General features: G+C 42.0%; 1 protein-coding gene across 2 annotated transcripts in view; it reads left to right on the top strand.

Moving 5' to 3' along the window:
* The window catches only part of RPN2 (ribophorin II), a 46,531-nt gene that overhangs the window by 24,697 nt on the left and 961 nt on the right, over positions 1 to 20,873 (top strand). The window contains exons 10-17 of one of the 2 annotated variants that reach the window (XM_015410383.1): positions 2,044 to 2,135; positions 7,858 to 7,972; positions 10,455 to 10,649; positions 11,977 to 12,063; positions 12,625 to 12,720; positions 13,303 to 13,378; positions 14,136 to 14,265; positions 18,337 to 18,417. In XM_015410383.1, coding sequence (XP_015265869.1) covers positions 2,044 to 2,135; positions 7,858 to 7,972; positions 10,455 to 10,649; positions 11,977 to 12,063; positions 12,625 to 12,720; positions 13,303 to 13,378; positions 14,136 to 14,265; positions 18,337 to 18,388 — 843 coding nt within the window. In that variant the 3' untranslated portion in view covers positions 18,389 to 18,417. Of the gene's footprint in view, positions 1 to 2,043; positions 2,136 to 7,857; positions 7,973 to 10,454; positions 10,650 to 11,976; positions 12,064 to 12,624; positions 12,721 to 13,302; positions 13,379 to 14,135; positions 14,266 to 18,336; positions 18,418 to 20,873 lie in introns of those variants that run through there. The other variant, XM_015410392.1, reaches the window with a different exon arrangement.

The raw sequence follows: 20,873 nt of genomic DNA, 5'->3' as shown, positions 1-20,873 counted from the left end.
AGAACCAGGTTTGATTCCCCACTCCTCCACATGCAGCTGCTGGTGTGACCTTGGGTCAGTCGTAAGTTCTTTCAGAGCTGTTCTCTCAAGGGCAATTCTCAGAGAGCTCTCTCAGCCCCACCTACCTCACAGGGTGTCTGTTGTGGAAAGGGGAAGGGAAGGGGATTGTGAGCCGTTCCGAGACTCCTTCAGGTAATGAAAGGGGAGGTATAAATCCAATCTGTTCTCTTCTTCTCACTACTACCCCAGATCATGAAATCCTGCACCCCTCTTAATCTTATTTGGTTCTTGCCCTAACAGTTTACATCTAATTGTGGCCTTTGCATTTTGCAAAGATCCTAGTGTGCCATTGCACAAACATTTAGTAGTAGTACTATTCAGGACTGTGATTGTATATTACTATGGTTAGTAAACGCCTCATTAAAAAAGTGTAGAACAACACTCGACATTGTGCAGAATACAAAGGCATCTCCACAGCCCTATTAAAAATGTTTAATTAGAAAGTCTTCCTTCCTGTTCAGATTTTAATATATGGTACACAGAGCGAAAGAAAGGAGAGCCAGTGGATTTTCTTTAAAAATGGTTGCATCTTGATGTACCAAACAGAAGTGTCTGTTTTATTTTCCTGCATATTTTTTTGTTGTTGCTTTTTCAGAGTCATTCCAGAACTCACAGAAATGGCAGCTGAATGCAATTGTTGTGGTGGTGATTTGTTTGTGTTTTTAATTGCCGTTTCCTGTGGGTATTCATTTTTTTGCCCTTGATTGATTTTTCAATAGAAAAATTAGCATTTCAGTTGTCAGTTTTGAGAAGCTGGAAGGCAGCACTTTTTTACAAGCGCTGACCTTTGCCACACATATCAAAGCCAGTGTGGTAATTGGAGCGATAATTTCCCGTAGAACATCAGAAAGGGATTGGTGATGATGTGCAAACGGGGATGGGGGGGGGCGTTAATGCTGATGGCCTGGCGTGAACAGGGCCTGTTAATAAGCCAGGTTGGTACTGGGGAAAGCTATCAGGAGAGGTGCTTTTTAGAGACTGCCATTACCATTAATTGCACTTAATGTTTCCAAGTTTTTAACTGGAGGTTAGAGCTGTGCAGAAAGGCTGCGTTTCCTGACATTAAAGGTGTGTGTGTGGGGGGGGGGGAGATGAAACAAAAGAGCACATACACTCCAGAATGTGAAAACAGTGATGCATATGTACACCCTGAAGAAAAAGAAGTTGGCTAGTTCAGAAAGACAAGGTTCCTTGAACCTGACACTGGTTCTATATCTGTTGTTTCAGGGTTGGAATCAAACTACACATTTTGTTCTCCTTAGTTGGGACCTCTAGTTGTGGGATTTTAACATTTTGAGCATATGTCTCTGCATTCAATGTTTTGCTTCATTTTCCAAGCAAATGCATGGCTTAACTTTTGGCCTGTCACAGTCATTTGAGAGAAGAAAGTTACTCCAACTTGTTGTCATAAAACTGATTTATTAGTAGAGGATTGTAGGATATCAGATGGACTGCTGGTGTGGAGGAAGGCTGTGTGATTGTGACTGCATCTTGAAACCTCAGATTCTGGATTTCATGGTTCATGTTGCTTTGTGCAAATTAATTTCACTTAAAAGGGAAAGAATACCTGACTCCAGACGCTAATATATAAAAGGGGAAAGGGTGTAAACTCGTAAATTGGGATAGATTTAATCCAAGCTACTGAACAGGAATAGTACAAATAAAATTTGCATGATTGATTAGTTTGACAATGTTGTTAATGTATCTTTGCATGACGGTATCATTTAAACAGATTTTATACAGCATTTATTTAGTGGGGGGGGGTTGTTCTAGTAGGATTTTTCCATAATCCTGTCATTGTTTTGGGGAATACATAGTATAATGATAGTCTCATGATGGAATGTGTCAGGAGCTTCTGCTAAAAACAGCAAGCAGAAAGCACCTTTGTGGGTCATTTTGTCACTGACGTGGAATGTCGGCACTCAGTGCTAGAACATGTGTGGAACTCATCATCTGTTGATAACTTATTGTGTTTTACTGCAGTTGAAAGTCAAGGTCTCAACAGAAGTCGGCATAGCAAATGTGGATCTTTTTACTGTGGACAAAGATCAGAGCATTGCACCAAAAACTACCAGGTAAAATGCCAGTGCTAAATGACAGCACTGTGAGCGTCAGTTGCTTGCCTTCGCAATGAAAAAAAAGAATTGACACAAGCCAGTTCTTCTGCTGTCTTTGTCGCACTTCTTTATTTTGACAGTATTTGATAGATACATATGCTTATAGATACTTATAATGTTAAGAAGAATAAACCCTGCAATGTTTTTTTAAAAAATATTATTATAAACAACAAAACATAAATACAACATGCTAAAGTGCAACTATACAACCAAAACATAACAAAATAAAACTGGGAAACATTAAAATATGTAGCAATAACATTAAGAGGAATCAACCCTGCAACGTTGTTGAGTTACAAGTCAGCTTAGCCATGTAGTCTAGCAAAGAGCATCCATGCTGCTGCAAAGCTGTAGCTTTCACCTCGCTTGCCTGTCTACCCAAACTACCTTTCTTCCTGCCCTTCCTTCTCAAGTGTGCAAAGTAAAAGGGTCAAGTCTCCTTGTTGAATGTTGGGAGGGAGAGAGGCAGTCCTGTTCACACAGGGTGCCCAGAGGTAGAATCATAGAACGTTAGAGTTGGAAGGGATCTTGCGGGTCATCTAGTCCAACCCCCTGCACTCTGCAGGAGCATAGCCAAAAGATAGCCCTACAACATACCCAAAAGATGGTCATCCAGCCTCCTCTTGAAAACGTCCAGCGAAGGAACATCCACCACCTCCCAAGGCAGTTTGTTCCACTGCTCAACCACTGTTACAGTTAGGAAGTTTCTCCTGATATCTAGCCGGTATCGATTCCCTTGTAATTTCCACCCATTAGATCTAGTCTTGCAATCCAGAGCAAGAGAGAATAGATCTGCTCCATCTTCTACATGTTGTTGTTCAGTCGCACAGTCGAGTCCGACTCTTCGCTACTCTTCTACATGACAGCCCTTCAAATATTTTAAGACTGCAATCATGTCCCCTCTAAGCCTTCTCTTTCCCATGCTAAACATGCCCAACTCTTTCAGCCTTTCCTCATAAGTCTTGGATTCCAACCCTCTCACCATCCTGGTTGCCCTCTTCTGGACACACTTGAGCTTGTCAACATCCTTCTTAAAATGTGGTGCCCCAAACTGGACACAGTACTCCAGGTGAGGCCTGACCATAGGGGGGGGGGCGTTAATGCTGATGGCCTGGCGTGAACAGGGCCTGTTAATAAGCCAGGTTGGTACTGGGGAAAGCTATCAGGAGAGGTGCTTTTTAGAGACTGCCATTACCATTAATTGCACTTAATGTTTCCAAGTTTTTAACTGGAGGTTAGAGCTGTGCAGAAAGGCTGCGTTTCCTGACATTAAAGGTGTGTGTGTGGGGGGGGGGGAGATGAAACAAAAGAGCACATACACTCCAGAATGTGAAAACAGTGATGCATATGTACACCCTGAAGAAAAAGAAGTTGGCTAGTTCAGAAAGACAAGGTTCCTTGAACCTGACACTGGTTCTATATCTGTTGTTTCAGGGTTGGAATCAAACTACACATTTTGTTCTCCTTAGTTGGGACCTCTAGTTGTGGGATTTTAACATTTTGAGCATATGTCTCTGCATTCAATGTTTTGCTTCATTTTCCAAGCAAATGCATGGCTTAACTTTTGGCCTGTCACAGTCATTTGAGAGAAGAAAGTTACTCCAACTTGTTGTCATAAAACTGATTTATTAGTAGAGGATTGTAGGATATCAGATGGACTGCTGGTGTGGAGGAAGGCTGTGTGATTGTGACTGCATCTTGAAACCTCAGATTCTGGATTTCATGGTTCATGTTGCTTTGTGCAAATTAATTTCACTTAAAAGGGAAAGAATACCTGACTCCAGACGCTAATATATAAAAGGGGAAAGGGTGTAAACTCGTAAATTGGGATAGATTTAATCCAAGCTACTGAACAGGAATAGTACAAATAAAATTTGCATGATTGATTAGTTTGACAATGTTGTTAATGTATCTTTGCATGACGGTATCATTTAAACAGATTTTATACAGCATTTATTTAGTGGGGGGGGGTTGTTCTAGTAGGATTTTTCCATAATCCTGTCATTGTTTTGGGGAATACATAGTATAATGATAGTCTCATGATGGAATGTGTCAGGAGCTTCTGCTAAAAACAGCAAGCAGAAAGCACCTTTGTGGGTCATTTTGTCACTGACGTGGAATGTCGGCACTCAGTGCTAGAACATGTGTGGAACTCATCATCTGTTGATAACTTATTGTGTTTTACTGCAGTTGAAAGTCAAGGTCTCAACAGAAGTCGGCATAGCAAATGTGGATCTTTTTACTGTGGACAAAGATCAGAGCATTGCACCAAAAACTACCAGGTAAAATGCCAGTGCTAAATGACAGCACTGTGAGCGTCAGTTGCTTGCCTTCGCAATGAAAAAAAAGAATTGACACAAGCCAGTTCTTCTGCTGTCTTTGTCGCACTTCTTTATTTTGACAGTATTTGATAGATACATATGCTTATAGATACTTATAATGTTAAGAAGAATAAACCCTGCAATGTTTTTTTAAAAAATATTATTATAAACAACAAAACATAAATACAACATGCTAAAGTGCAACTATACAACCAAAACATAACAAAATAAAACTGGGAAACATTAAAATATGTAGCAATAACATTAAGAGGAATCAACCCTGCAACGTTGTTGAGTTACAAGTCAGCTTAGCCATGTAGTCTAGCAAAGAGCATCCATGCTGCTGCAAAGCTGTAGCTTTCACCTCGCTTGCCTGTCTACCCAAACTACCTTTCTTCCTGCCCTTCCTTCTCAAGTGTGCAAAGTAAAAGGGTCAAGTCTCCTTGTTGAATGTTGGGAGGGAGAGAGGCAGTCCTGTTCACACAGGGTGCCCAGAGGTAGAATCATAGAACGTTAGAGTTGGAAGGGATCTTGCGGGTCATCTAGTCCAACCCCCTGCACTCTGCAGGAGCATAGCCAAAAGATAGCCCTACAACATACCCAAAAGATGGTCATCCAGCCTCCTCTTGAAAACGTCCAGCGAAGGAACATCCACCACCTCCCAAGGCAGTTTGTTCCACTGCTCAACCACTGTTACAGTTAGGAAGTTTCTCCTGATATCTAGCCGGTATCGATTCCCTTGTAATTTCCACCCATTAGATCTAGTCTTGCAATCCAGAGCAAGAGAGAATAGATCTGCTCCATCTTCTACATGTTGTTGTTCAGTCGCACAGTCGAGTCCGACTCTTCGCTACTCTTCTACATGACAGCCCTTCAAATATTTTAAGACTGCAATCATGTCCCCTCTAAGCCTTCTCTTTCCCATGCTAAACATGCCCAACTCTTTCAGCCTTTCCTCATAAGTCTTGGATTCCAACCCTCTCACCATCCTGGTTGCCCTCTTCTGGACACACTTGAGCTTGTCAACATCCTTCTTAAAATGTGGTGCCCCAAACTGGACACAGTACTCCAGGTGAGGCCTGACCATAGCAGAATAGAGCGGAACTACCACCTCCCATGAACTGGACACAGTGCTTCTGTTAATGCATCCTAAGATTGCATTAGCTTTGTTTGCAGTCACATTGCACTGCAGGTTCATGTTCATTCAGGAAAACCTCCTTATATCTCTTTGCTATTCTCTGGAAATCTGCATTCAGTTGGGTAAATCTTTCCTTTTCACCTTTACCTTTCGCTTTCCTTCTTTCCTCTGCTATTTGTAAAACCTCATCAGACAGCCACTTTGCTTTCTTTCATTTCTTTTTCTTTGGGATGGTGCTGATTGCTGCCTCCTGTACAGTGTCATGAACCTCCGTCCATAGTTCTTCAGGCATTCTGTCTATATCAAATCTAGTCCCTTAAACCTATTCTTCACCTCCACTGTATATTCATCAGGGATTTGATCTAGGTCAAACCTGAATGGCCTAGTGGCTTTCCCAACTTTCTTCAGTTTAAGCCTGAATTTTGCAATGAGTAGCTCATAAGAACATAAGAAAAGCCAATGTTGGATCAGGCCAATGGCCCATCTAGTCCAACACTGTCACACAGTGTCCAAAAATACCAGGTGCCATCAGGAGGTCTACCATGGCCAGGACACTAGAAGCCCTCCCACTGTCCCCCCCCCCGGGCACCAAGAATACAGTGCATCACTTGCCTCAGACTGAGAGTTCCTATCTATAACTTGTGGCTAATAGCCACTGATGGTCATGATCTGAACCACAGTCAGCTCCAGGTCTTGTTGTTGTGTTTTTTAAAATTATTTTTATTATTTTTTTTTCAAAAGTAAGTAACAGTCAGTAGCATTAAACTTACAGAACAGCATAAACATACAGAAACAGCATAAATTGTTTTTACTGACTACATAGAGCTTCTCCATCTTTGACTGCAAATGATATAATCAATCTGATTTCAGTGCTGCCGATCTGGTGATGTCCATGTGTAGAGTTGCCTCTTAGGTTGTTGGAAGAGGGTGTTTGCTATGATCAGCGTGTTCTCTTGACAAAACTCTGTTAGCCTTTATCTGGCTTCATTTTGTTCTCCAGGGCCAAACTTGTCCGTTACTCTGATTACGTTTGACCTCCTACTTTAGCATTCCAGTCCCCTATGATGATGAGGACACCTTTTTTGGTGTTAGTTCTAGGAGTTGTTGTAGGTCTCGTTGAACCGGTCCACTTCAGCCTCTTCTGCATCAGTGGTTGGGACATAGACTTGAATTACTGTTATGTTGAATGGTTTGCCTTGGATTCAGATTGAGATCATTCGTTTTTGAGATTGTATCCCATTACTGCCTTTCTCGCTCTCTTGTTGACTATAAAGGCCACACCATTTTTTCTACAGGATTCTTGGTCACAGTAGTAGATATAATGGTCTTCTGAGTTAAATTCACCCATTCCTGTCCACTTTAGTTCACTGATTCCCATAATGTCGATGTTCAGTCTTGCCATCTCATTTTTGACCACATCCAACTTACTTTGATTCATAGAGCTTACATTGCAGGTTCCTATGCAGTATTGTTCTTTGCAACATTGGACTTTCCTTTCACCATCAGACACGTCCACAGCTGAGCATCCTTTTGGCTTTGCCCCAGCCACTTCATTCTGGGGTTACTTGTACCAACCCTCTGCTCTTCCCCAGTAGCATATTGGACAACTTCTGAACCTGAGGGGCTCATCTTCTGGCATCGTATCTGTTAGCCTTTTGTTCCTGTCCATGGGGTTTTCTTGGCACAGATACAGGAGTGGGTTGCCATTTCCTTCTCCAGTGGATCATGTTTTGTCTGAGTTCTCCACTGTGGCCTGTCCGTCCTTACCATTTTTTTACCATTATCTAGTATCTGTTTTGATCAGATTGAAACAGTCAGCATATTAAATGCATTTTCCACGTAGACTAGATTCACATAACACAAGCTAGTTATTCCCAGTCATTTGGAATCAGATCTCTACAGCAGTTGGTCTGAAGAGATCCAGTGTGTGTTGTGCTTTTGGATCACCTCCAGGGATGTGGGTATATAACAGTGTGCAAGTCCATGTGTTTCTTGCTATGATTTTTGACCTCTGTTGTGGTGGAAAGAAAACAGCCCTATCAGCCTATTCTTGGAATCTTAACAGTGTAGTCCTGTGTAGAGTTAACTCTAATCGAAGCCCGTAGCTTTCAATGAGTTTGCACTGTAAATCTGTTACTTGATCTGTTGTCACGCAATCAGCATTAATTTCTCTTGCAGTCCAATTTGTAAACAGCAGTTCTGTGTTTCATTTTTCATTTAGAGTAACTTACCCATCCAAAGCCAAAGGATCCTTCACTGCTGACAGTCATCAGAATTTCGCCTTGTCCTTCCAGCTGGTAGATGTGAACACTGGAGCAGAACTCATCCCTCACCAGGTTAGCCTGATCATGTAATTATCTTGTCTTCTGATTGATAACCACAGAGACATCTTTGGCAGGGTGCCTTTAGGGAAAAGATTTCTGAGGTTTGAAAAACCATCTGATGGATTTGTTCTAAATTGGATGGTGGCAGGAAAATTACAGATAAATGTCTTACTCCCAAGTATATGGAGGCAGGGAATGCAATTTATTATAGTTTTCTGATGTGCTATATCAAAGTTTTATTATGCATGACATAGTTAGAGCAAAACACACAGCTCAGCTACTTACATAGGAAGATTCCTCATCCAGGGCTTTTTAAACACTTTGCATCATCTCTGCAAGGCCTCAGAGGGAGGTCTCTTAACCACTGTTGTCTTTATTTTATTTATTTATTTATTTGGCTGGCTGATTCATTTCTGTGGCTGCCTTTCCCTCCCCATGGCACTCAAAACAGTTAACAATTTTAAAAAATCACTCATATCACCATATTGAAATGCAGTAGAATGAATTCCAAAGCAGCAGCCATATTATATCCATTAATTAAATATGTATTAATGGGGATGTGAAGGGTTTTTGTTTTGTTCAGAAATCCTGAATTTTTTCAGGTCCAGTAGACCCAAGATGGGAAAAACGGGGGGGGGGGGGGTAACAGCAGCTCAGGAGTGGCAAAGCTGCAAAACACAGCTCAGCAGGGCTCCTGCGTCTCAGCTGTTTCCCTGACCTTTTCTGCAAACCCTGTAAACCAGCCTGGTTTAAATGAACTGCAGAAGAAGAAGGGGGGACAGCTGATAGGCGGGGAGCAGTTTCCTATCCTCTCAGCTGTTTCCCCAATCTTTTCTGCAGTCCCTTTAAACCAGCCTGGTTTAAATAGACTGCAAAAAAAGATCAGGGAAACAGCTGAGAGGATAGGAAACTGCTCCCCCGCCTATCAGCTGTTTCCCTGATCTTCATGGTTCCTGAAAATATCCAGGATTTTTCCCCCAGTTTTCCCAAAAAATCCTAGATACTTTTGGGATGCCAAAATATAGGGTATATTTTTGGCTTGGGAAGATCCGAATGCACACCCCTAGTTATTAAGTGCCAAGTTGCAACTGACTCTTGGTGACCTCTCAAGGTAAGAAACAAGCAGAGGAGGTTTGCTGTTGCCTTTCTCTGCACAGAAACCCTGATCTTCCTCAGTAGTATGGTCTCCCATCCGAGTTCTCTTTAGCTTCCAAGCTTTGATGAGTTCACTCTATTTTGGGCTATTCAAGCTGCTACATTATATCCATACAGTCTGTAAAACAAGAAAATAAGAGCAGCAATATAAAACCTCATTCAGAGGCATTCTGTAGCAAAGATGTCTTTTTCTCTGAAGCCTCCCCCCTCCTGCAGGAAGAAATTCCGTAACTTGGGAATGGCTCTTTGGGGCATCCCAGCTAGTCAGGTTGTGCAAGTTCCTTCAGGGAGACCCCATCCTCAGTTTTCAAGGCTTGAGCAGGTTGGGGTGGATGGAGGGCAGTCCTTCAGGGACACTGGACCCAGGCCAACTCTTTCAGTTGGGCCAAGAAACAACCAGCAGGCAATATATAGTTGGAAAAGCACGGGCTTTTACATTCATATCACTGGGTCCCTGTTAAATCTCCAGCAGCGGCATTTGAACCAGCTGAAGCTCCTGGGCCACCTGAAATCACTTTAACTAAAGGCAGGGCTTTTCTTTTTCTTTAAGAGGGGCTGGAACTCTCAAGAGGGAAATGAAGTTTTCAATCTGTGTACTGAAAATTCATGGACTATTAAACATTTTAGAAGAATTTTGTCGAAGAAGTTACGGAACTCTGTTCTGCACGTTCCCCCAGAAAAAAAAACCCTGACTAAAGGTGCCTCCTGAATGTAAATCCTGTGTTGTTCTGCTTCTGCCCCTAATACTGTGTGAGCTATTAGAAGAGCATTGTTGTGACTTGGGTACAAATTGTTCCCAGAACTTTTCAGTTCACAATGCAGTCTCTGATAGTTTATTTTTCAGAACTCCACATCTTATTCCTGTTGGAGACCCAATGGCTTTTAAAAGTAATTTTATGTATGCTTATACGTGGAGAAATTCTGCATCAGTCTTCTTATCCGCAATAACTTTTCTGGGAATGTTCCCATAATTTGGGTCCTAGATCAGTGCCAGAACCTGCTCACAGATTCCTCGCTGAAAAAGTGGATATACAATAAGTTTTAATAGCAAGATAGTCAAAGAGTGGAATATAAAACCATAGCATGCTTACTCTTACAGCTTTTATTTCTGTAGTTAGATTGCTAGAGGAAGACCAGTCATTTTGGAAGAGATGGATCCTCTGAAATACACATCTGTCGTTTTGCCTTAAGCAACATATTTACTTAGGAGATGTAAATCCTGCCTTCCCCCTCTGAAAGCTCCCAATATACCACCCTCTGTGTTCTACACCAGCTGCAAAGTCTCATGTTGTTGTGATGAAGGATAGGCAAAGATTAGTTTAATTGTGTTTCCTTTCAGACATTTGTGCGGCTCCATAATCAGAAGACTGGGCAAGAAGTGGTGTTTGTTGCAGAACCAGATAGCAAAAACATATACAAGTTTGAACTGGATACTTCTGAGAGAAAGACTGAGTTTGATTCAGCCTCTGGAACCTACACTCTTTATTTGATCATTGGTGATGCTACTCTGGAAAACCCAATCCTCTGGAATGTGGTATGTTACTGCAGCTGCATCATGCCGCTCCTTCAAAATCTGTGATGTGTATGGTTACTGTATTGGGCATTAGATTGCTGCCGGGAAGCCACAGAGAACCCTCAGGGTCAGCAGTGAGGAGGCAAGGGCTTCTTGTTTACCCCTGTTGCCATGGATAAAAGGAAGGTAATGAATGAAGGATTTTTTGGACACTGAGGATGCTGAAGCATTTTGGAATATATATTCATTTCTTTATTTGAAACAATTCTGTGCCACCTTTCCACCCAGTTCAGGGTCTCCAAGGTGTTACGATGGTGCCTTGGCATTGTCAGAACAATGAGGGATGATTTCTTCTTGTGTTGAACTGTGGGCCAGCACGAAGCTTTATGGATGATAAAATTCCATCTAGGCAAATCCGACACAATGAATCCTATTCAGCTGATTGAAGATGCGGTATTCAGCGTAAGCTAGGATGATTAATCACATAGCTTTATGCAGTTTTCCTGTTACCTTTTGTTTGGTTTGTACATGCAGCTTGGGGAAAGTAAAGAACTAGTGAGTAAGTCTGCATCACTTGGAATTGCTCCTCTTATCACATGTTTGGATTATTAGTCTGCTGACAGGTTGATCATAACAGAAGCAATGCCTCTAAACCAGGGGTGGCCAAACTGCAGCTCGGGAGCCATAGGCGGCTCTTTCACACATATTCTGTGGCTCCCAGCAGGGCACCTGGGGAAGCGAAGGGGAGGCATGCCTCCCTGATCAGTTTCCCCTTCCCTGGGTAGGCTTGAAGTGGGGGGAAGCAGAGAAAGAAAGCAACTTTAACTTTAAATGCATTCTCAAAGCCCAACCCCCCACCTACAAATATCATTGAACAAATATATATCATTATCAATATCTGGTTTTATCCCTTTTGTTTCTATTTTTGGCAGTATCATTTAATGTTAATAAAAAGCAAATGTGCATATTTTTCAATAAAACATGTAATATTTGTTCATGTCTTGCGGTTCTCAAACGTCTGACATTTATTCTATGAGGCTCTTACACTAAGCAAGTTTGGCCACTCCTGCTCTAAACCATCAGCATTGGTATACTTTGAATTGTATGATTTAGCTGGCTTTTTTGCCTAACCCTCTTTGAATTTGAACTAAATTTACTGCATAGATAATCTCTCCTCCTCATTAATAGCAAATAGTTAATTCGGTTGACATCGGAGTTGGAGGAATGATCCTCAAAAGGGACAGGACTGCTGTGGTGTCATTCATTCTCTAGCCAGGAATCTTCTTATCAGCCGGGTATAAACAACCTACATACAACAAATTCCATTTATCCCTAATATTCATTTCAGGCTGATGTTGTGATAAAGTTCCCAGAGGAAGATACTCCATCTGCAGTCCAGTCAAAGAGCCTTTTTGTCCCAAAGCCAGAGATACAGGTAACAGTCCGGCTGACAAAAAGTTGGCTGTATTTTTCATTGTGAATGCTGGTTTTTACTGGTTTTGCGGCAGCTATTTTGGAACGCACGTGTCACCAAAGAAGCCTTCCTATTTGTAAACTGGAGTCACACAATCATGACAGTGGTAGTGTATTTCCCCCCTCCACTCAGGATTTGCAGATGCTCAGCCAGCCTCATGTCTGAGAAATTGGGGCACCTCCTGTTTGCTTCAAGCACACACTTTCTCTTTCTGACATGTAGAGACAGAAGAAAATTGCCGGTACCTAGAAATGTTTTCCATGCCCACTCCCAGATTAGCATTGTGTAGGAGGGTGTCTGGTAATTCCCTGTGACACTTGAAGGAAAGCCAGTACAGAAGGGGGGGGGGAGTTGAGTTAAATAGCAGGTGCTGTTAAATGTTGGTATTGTGGGTTCTACAATACAGAATATGGGGTGTGTAGCTGTGATCAAAGTTATGGGTGGGCATAATGACCCAGATTTTTCCAGTTTGAGATCAGGGACCTTTCTGATATTTTCTCCCCTGAAATTCTTCTTTTATAGCACCTGTTCAGGGAGCCTGAGAAGAGACCACCCACTGTGGTCTCGAACACATTCACCGCCATGATACTCTCCCCACTGCTTTTGCTCTTTATTCTGGTAAGTTTTTCAGCGCCAAAGAAATCACCAAACTGCAGTACACAAACAGGGACAGATCTTATTTATTCATTCATCGGTTTTATATTCCATCTTTTTGCCTTATTTAAAACAATAAAACATAGCAGCTTAGAATACTGTTAAGGTTTTACCCACTGTTACTTGTAACGTCACAGCTTCTGAAGACTGACCCACCATAACACGGACTATTACAGCCAGATTTCAAATATATTGTTTCTGTATTTGGCAGTGTAGTCTAGCTGCCAGGGTGCTATAAATTTCCTAATCTACCCACCATGCATTCAGATTTCTTCCTCCACCCCAGCAACCACACACAAACTTCCCCTCTCTATGAGAGCCCCCAGTCTTCTTTGGCCTTCGGTTTGACCATTCAAACTGATTGCCATTTGGGCTGGATTAAAAAAAAAAAGTTTAGATACTTGTTTTGCAGTCTGTGTTATAGTAAAATCATGGGAACTGATTCTGTTCCAAAGAGCATCATCTTAATGACACGGGTTCTTGTGATTCGGAGTTACGTGTCGCCTGGCATTGTCATCTAATATGCTTTTTTTTTTAACCTTTCAGTGGATCAAGATTGGGGCCAACATTTCCAACTTCAGCTTTGCTCCCAGCACCCTGATCTTTCACCTGGGCCATGCAGGTAAATGCCAGAAAGATTCTTCTCCCCCCATTCATCATTTTCACGTGGGTTCACAAGCATAAGCCTGACAACAAATGGCTTGCAGTCTATTAACTGTAATGGCTATAAAAGCATTGCACTCCTCTCTTCTCTTCCCCCCCCTTCCATCTTTTAGAATTATTCACCTGCAGCTAAACATGTGTTGCCCATCAGTTTTAACAGCTATCATTATACTCAACATCCCTTGCTTGCCCTTTAGATATATTTGATAGCACATTATGTCCAGAGTTTCAGTTATAATTTCTGTTCTTGCTAATTTGACTGAGGAAGGCTTTGTACCTCCTAATGTTTATTTGGGAGTCTGTTGTTTGCCTCTGTAGTACTAACTAAATCATCTAATGCAGGAACATACAAAACAGTACTTTCCAGTGTCCAGGAACACATCCTCTACAGTCCCCAGAAAGCTAGTGCCTTTAATTCTGTTCTGTTGTAGTTTGCCGATGAAATTGGAAATCAGTGTTGCTTTTTAGATACCCAACTGACTATTTTAAAGTTACATTTAAACCTTGAGGCCGGGGGTTTCTCCCCTCAAGCATATTAACTGCGGTGAAGTTTGTTTGGAAGCTTGGCTTGTTCTTTCCAAAGTCCTGGGGCTGGTGGGAATTTGTTACTGGCCATAAGTATGCATGGATGCTACAGTGTCCATAGCCATGAATTTAACTTTCTTCTTCTTTTTCAAACAAAAACTTACCAGCCGTGACTTGATATTTCTTTACAGCAATGTTGGGGCTCATGTATGTCTACTGGACTCAACTCAACATGTTCCAAACCTTGAAGTACCTTGCCATCCTGGGCAGTATCACCTTCCTGGCAGGCAACAGAATGCTGGCTCATAAAGCAGTAAAAAGGTAAAAGAAAAGATCCCTGCTGAAAGGGAGCAGACAGGGACTGACAAATCAGACTTCCCACATGTGATAGTAGGAAGTAGTCTAGTGAAAAGTATCTTGTCCTCTCTACATTCTTCCAGTGTATCACCTCTTAAATGAGAGGTTTCTTATGGCCAGTAGTGGAGGGGCTACAGTTCAAGTGAGGTGAAGGCAATAAATTGTTTGCTTGGGAGATTTATTTTACCTTGACTGCGTATGGGAATGCTTATAAAGTTGTCACTTCATTACTGAGAATCCAGCAAGCAGCTCAGGTTTGAGCCTTCCCTCTCCTGACGAGCTGCTTGGATTTCTTTGTGGACTCCTGCAAAGAAATTTGTGAATGCCTACTCAAAAAATCCTGACAGTAAAAGTGTTATTTAGAAACGTTGCCAGTTGTTAAAAGATTAATGTTCTGAAGCTTGGTGTAGTAAACCTTGAGGGCACAGCTTGAGAAGAATTCCTTTAAAATAATCTTATTATTGGTATTATTGTGTTTCTCCCAAAGAGGGGTCTTTTTCGGCCTTTGTCAGTCTGGTCCTCATTGGTGGTGAAAAACTTGGGACTTAACAAAGTTAGAGGGAATTTTTCCTGGTATTTTAAGTCTGTTAATTTTCTTTGTGGAACATCCCCTCCCTTTTGGCACACCGGTAGGGGACCATTGAGGACAAGTTAATAACAAGCCCAGTTTGGTGTAGTGGTTAAGAGTGGTGGACTCTAATCTGGAGAACTGGGTTTGATTCCCCACTCCTCCATATGCAGCCAACTGGGTGACCTTGGGCAGGGTGTAAGTCCAACTCTTCTTCCCACTCTTCTTTTAGCTTAGGCAGCCTGTCCTTCTGACATCTGTTGTACTAGACATAGTCTCGGATGCTGTCACTACATGCTTTAGCTGGATAAGTAGACTTCTGTCCCCATTTAATATTTTTGTAGCTTGGGACTCCAGTCACACAGTTAGATCTACTTCCCATAGGATGATTTTCAGTCACACTGCAGAAGTAATTTCCACGGTGACAGATTTCTTATGTGTGATAACTTACATTTCAAAGGCAAGATTCTATAGCTTATGTCCAACCTGCAAATAAAGATTTTCTGCAGTGAAGCCACTGCTTTAACAGAACATGAATAAATCCTTTCCAGCCAGCCATAAGCTGCCACTGCCAATACTCATTTACTGTTTTTAGTAGGAATGGTTGCAAAATCCTGTTGTGGCAGATTTTGCAATCAACTCTTGGTCCTCCTCCCTTGGACTCTTCTTCAGACTGTTCCCCAGGTGGGCACATCTGCAAGCTCAAGTTTCAGGGACCTCAGAAAAAGCATACTGGTATGTGGCAAAATAGAAAGATAGCCCCTTGTGTGCTGGTCTGGTGAAGTGAGCTTTGACTCAAAAGCTTATACCCTGAAACTATTGTTGGTCTCTACAGTGCTACTGGGCTTGAACTGTTCCCTTCATATACTGAAATTCATCTTTTAACTTTCTGTTTTTGGCATACAAAAGATTTGCTTCAAAGGGATTCTGTTTTTTCATTTGTTTCTTGTTTGCAAAAGTACACTGATTGTGCTCTTCTGTAATACTGAAACAAACAAGCATAAATTGAAGCCTGTTCCAAGTTAGCCCTTTGCATGCTTTGTTTGTGGTGTTTTTAAGTTTTGCAGCAAACCAGGGGCTTCTGTTTTGTGTTGCAGCACACAGCTGTACTTTTCTTCAAATCCTCAGTTCTAGGAGTTGTAGAAGTGAACACCTGTGGGACAGAATTTTTTTCCCTTCACAGGGAAATGCAGAGCACACTCTCTCTAATCTTTTTGTTCTGTTCCTCAAAGTTCTGTGAAATTTGCCACACAGCTGTCAGAACAAAAACTCTGGATTAAAGATGGACCAAATTTTAATCAGTGCAGAGCTTTCAGTTCGGGGAATCATTGCAAAATGGGTTCTAGCAGTGAAAAATTGCACCATGGACAGCAACCCTTAGATGCCTTTCCCTTTCCTATGAGTCCCCCGAGTTTTCTTTGGCATTTTCTGTCTCTAATCTGTTACATCTGGGTGTGTTTTTTCAGAGGTAGCAGAAAGGAGCCAGAAACTGATACCTTGTAAGCTCTCTACAATTCTTAATATAGTGAACCACTAAGGGAAATGCATGAAGGGCTCCTCATTATATTACAGATGCCATATAGTTTCAGTGGGAGAAAGCTGTTCAGTGTGGCAGCTCTTTTGTGCTTTCCCTTTATAATCTTTGTTGGTCTCTATACTGCCTAGGGATGGGGGACAAACTGAAAGTCGGCCCAAACTTCTTCAAAGTTCACAAACCAGTGTTCGGGGAAGTTGCCATCCCCAAACATTTCCCAGGCTTGTGGCTGGTTCAGCTGTTCGGGGCCACCCATTTAAACCTGACAGCCGAGCTGTGCAGGGTCCGCTGATCAGCCGTTAGGTTTAAATGGCTGGCAGGCAGCCATTTAAAACTAACCACTGACTGCCAGATCAGCTGAGCTGTTAGGTTTAAATGGCTGCGAGCCATTAAGCCCTTCAGTTTTGCTCCCCATCCAAAGCGGGGAGGGGGGAGTGAAACCAACAGGTTAAATGACTGGCAGCCATGTAAGCCTAAGTGCTGACTGGCAGACCCACTCAGCAGTTAGGTTTAAATGGATGTGAGCCATTCAACCCCTTGGTTTCGCTCCCCCCTCAAAGCGGGGGGAAGCAAACCAACAGGTTAAATGACTGGCAGCCATTTAACCCTTCCCAGGTGTCCTCCCCCTTTCTCCTGGCTCCTATGAGCTGCGAACCAAGAGGGTCAAGCGAACACTATATAATATAAAAATTACAAATTTTATTAAGGTGTACACATGTTAAAACATACTATGATTAAAAGAAAGAGTCTAAAGCTTTTCTAATACAAATACACTTGACTGGTAAACACTTTTTAACTTAGGACCAAACACGTTTCGGCCCCTTCGGGTTTCCTCAGTGGTCACTATTCTCTATATTACACTGACACACATCCAAAATACACGTATAAAAGGTTTTTGTATAAGCTAGTAGCATAACTAAAAACATATAAGGAAACAACATCTGGTTATAATATATTTAGTCTGAAATTTAGACATATCATAGTATGTTTTAACATGTGTACACCTTAATAAAATTTGTATTTTTTATATTATATAATGTTAGCTTGACCCTCTTGATTTGCAGATATATCTTGGGTTGAGTACCCCCCCCCCCAGTTTTTCCCATGAGCTGCGGCTGGGAGAAAGGTGAAAGAGGAGTCCTTTCCAGGGTGGCCCTACCCCCTTTCTCCCTCCTGCAGCTTGCCACAGATGGGAGAAAGGGGGAACTGAACTCGCTGGACCGGCTCAGTTCACATGGTGCCCTTTTGGATCAGTTCAGTTGAGGGTTCGGCTCGGAGGCAGCTCCAATCCCCGAAATAAAACGAACCGCTTTTTTTGGATTTGTGCCTATCCCTAATACTGCCATTAGGCATTGCTATTAGTGGCTTTTGGCGGCATGGAAGCAGATTGTAGGGTGGGGGTCAATCGCTAACGCACTACCAGAGACAAAATAGCTCGCTGTACAGAGCAATCACTGTTTCAAGGTAAGTTCCAGTACCCTCCAGATGGTTGAGATGCAGATGATTTCACTTCTCCCGGGACTTTTAGGTAATTGAAAACGTTTTTCGTTAATATCAGTTGGTTCATCAAGGTTGTTATAGGAAGACTGAAAATAAAATAGCACATTTACCTCTTTGAGTCCCAGATCAGTCTCCAGATCTAGTGAAATACTGAAAAGAGCAACTTGGTAAAATCACTCCTGGTGTGGCTTTGCCCGTGTCAGCGTTGCCCAAGCCGCTGGCTTCACATCCAAGCTGCCCTGTTGGCATATGTTTTCCGTGAATGTGGTTTGGAAGTCTACCCTTGTTGCTCACAAGTATCTCATAAGAGTTTCTAGAATACCTGGGTTTGCTCTTTGCATGTTTCTTTTCTATGTGTTGTCCGTTCCTGGAGCAGCGTTGCTCTCTGCCTCACTGTCCTCTCTCAACTTTTATCCCTCTCTCCTTTTGGCAGGATCGCTGCAGAACAGAGCAGTAGGTTGGCAAAGTATAGAACGCTGCGGTAAAAGGGGGTTGTGCTAGTGACCAGCTCTTCCTAGAAGTAAGGGTCTTTGGATGTCACCTTCCCTGGGCATGCCAGATGCTTCATTTCATGCTTATTCATCTCCTCCAGGGCCAAAAAAAGAGAAAAGCTTAGCTTGAAGCCACTTTCAATTTGCCTTTGGAACCTGGCAAGGGGTACATAGCTCATATTATAGCCAGTGAGCTGCTGCCTTATCACTCAGAACTACCTCCATGATGCCTTCATTATGTTCCAAGCCTGTGTAATGTATTAATGGAAATCTCCACATGCATCTTTGCCTCCTCGGGCTGTTGACCAATCACAGCGTGACTGTTTGTTTCATCCCTCTGCCTTTTAGTGCATTAATCACTTAAATTGAAATAGATCTGTATATTATCAGAGCTTCAGTTAAGTGCCTTGAAGGACATGTGTGAGAACATGCAGTTGAATAAACAAAGGTGATCACTCATTGCTAGCAGGAAAGGACAGTCTTTAATGTTTTCTTTCTCTTTCCAGTTATACACATACCAGAACTAAAATAGCCTTTTAAAAGTAAGCAGATGTCTTGCGTTCCCAGCCCTGCTGATCGGCCTAATGCACTAGTTGATTGATCAGCCAGTAAAAGTTGCAGCTCTACTGCATACTAAACAAAAGGGATGGGAAACACTTGGCAGTTTGTTTTGTATGTGCTTCAGGGGGGGTGACTAGAGGAGAACACAGTGAAAGCCTTCATCTTGGTTGCATGGCTCTTCTGTCTTGACCTACTAGGCCGCAAACTAGGTGCATTGGGAAGGGTAGAGAGTGGCTTCAGTGGTCTGGAGAGCTGCCTAGACTAGCCAGCTGATTGCATTATGATCTGTTAGGGTTTAAAGCCAACTGCTCTGCAAACAGCCGGTACTTAGAAGCACAATACAGCATCATAACTCAAGACAGCAGAACAGAATTGCTTCTGAATTCACTTGAGAGTAGCTTTTTCTAGTTCATGTATTACTGAACAAAGTCTGACCGTTTCTGCTGCCAATTTTTGTAGCCTGGCTGGTTTCATTCTAAAAGGAGCTCTACAACTGCACTCTCCAGAGGAGAATTTCAGTTCTCTCTTTCTGCTGAGAAATTATTTTCCATTCTTATGGTATATAATCCTTGTTTTCTGGCTTTTCCACAACTGCTGCCCTTGCCCTGAGATCCCCTCTGCTGTTTTTCTTCTCCCTTCCACTTAGAATAATTCCATTAATTATGCAGAAATAAGGAATGTGGTATAATAATTATTTCGATTGCAGAAGCTGGGGGATTGAAAAGCTGAGAGTCTTGGCACAGGATTTTGGCTTTAAATCCTGCCATTGGGCCCAAAGATGCCTTTCTGTGAGCTATGTTATATCCTAATAAGCAAAGGATAGTTTTGGGTTCCAGGACATGGTTTGAATCTAACTGTTCTGCAATTCAAGGTCATGAAGATGCTGAATAGGGGACTGTGTCCGTTTCTTCACTGAGTTAATCTTCTTCATTCAGCTGCCCAGCACACTGTCTGAATTTGATTTCTCTGTATATGTTTAATGTTGTAATTTCTTACACATTGCTATTCAGCTCTAGTTGTTGAAAAGGAACTTAGCAAGCCTGAGAAGAGATCAGAGCTGCCTAAACCTTTGCAGAGCACACGACAGCTAAATGCCCCTCAGACTTCTGTGAGTCTGTTCTGACAGAGTCTCCATTGTTCCAGCTGTGTACACCCTGAACACTCTGTGTGTTCCTCAGCTCAATAACACTGCAAATTCTTCACTACAGAAATCCATGTTCTCCGATCAAAATTAATTGCTCATTCCATTTTAATAATTTGGGGGGGGGTTAGTGATGTGGAATTTTGGAGGGAGGTAGCTAAGGGAGGAAGTATAGCAGAGAGGAGGAGAGAAATGCAATGCGTTTCTAGAAACTTGCTCCCATTAAAAGAAAAGCAGAGACACTCAGGCTGCCAAATGTGGTACCACGTGTCAGATTCAGCATTTGTGTCATCACCCAAGACAAGTGGAATACATACAGTCCTGAGCATGTCAGTATGGATGAAGTAGTCAGTCCAAGTTGTGACTATAAAACCTATAAATGTGTGGGCCATTTATTTTTGTATACTTTAGGATATAAACATTCCATTTTGTAAATCTTGGGTTAGAAACTTTAAGAAATCTGCATAGTGAGAGAACAGTTGATTGAGAAAAATGCATTTCATAGACATCCCTTTCTGAAAACTTCTAAAAGTGCACCCGTCTTAAAGGGTTAACCAGAAAGTCAACTATTAGTGGTGCTGAACTTACTCTCAGCCTTCCATGTGTAATATGCGGATAGTAGTATTAACCAACTGAACAGTGTTTTAAAGTAGGACTTAGGATGCATGTGAAACACTTAACATACTCTAGAAGTGCCATATAATTACAATGTGTTAGTTTAATTATTGTTATTTTTGATACAATTAGCACAAATACCTTCTCTTACCAAGGGAAAGA

Source organism: Gekko japonicus, unplaced genomic scaffold, assembly GCF_001447785.1.
Source record: "Gekko japonicus isolate JY-2015 unplaced genomic scaffold, Gekko_japonicus_V1.1 scaffold200, whole genome shotgun sequence".
NCBI classification, from domain to species: Eukaryota; Metazoa; Chordata; class Lepidosauria; order Squamata; family Gekkonidae; genus Gekko; species Gekko japonicus.
The sequence above is the reverse complement of the archived record's forward strand: the minus strand, read 5'-3'. Positions and strand labels throughout refer to the sequence as shown.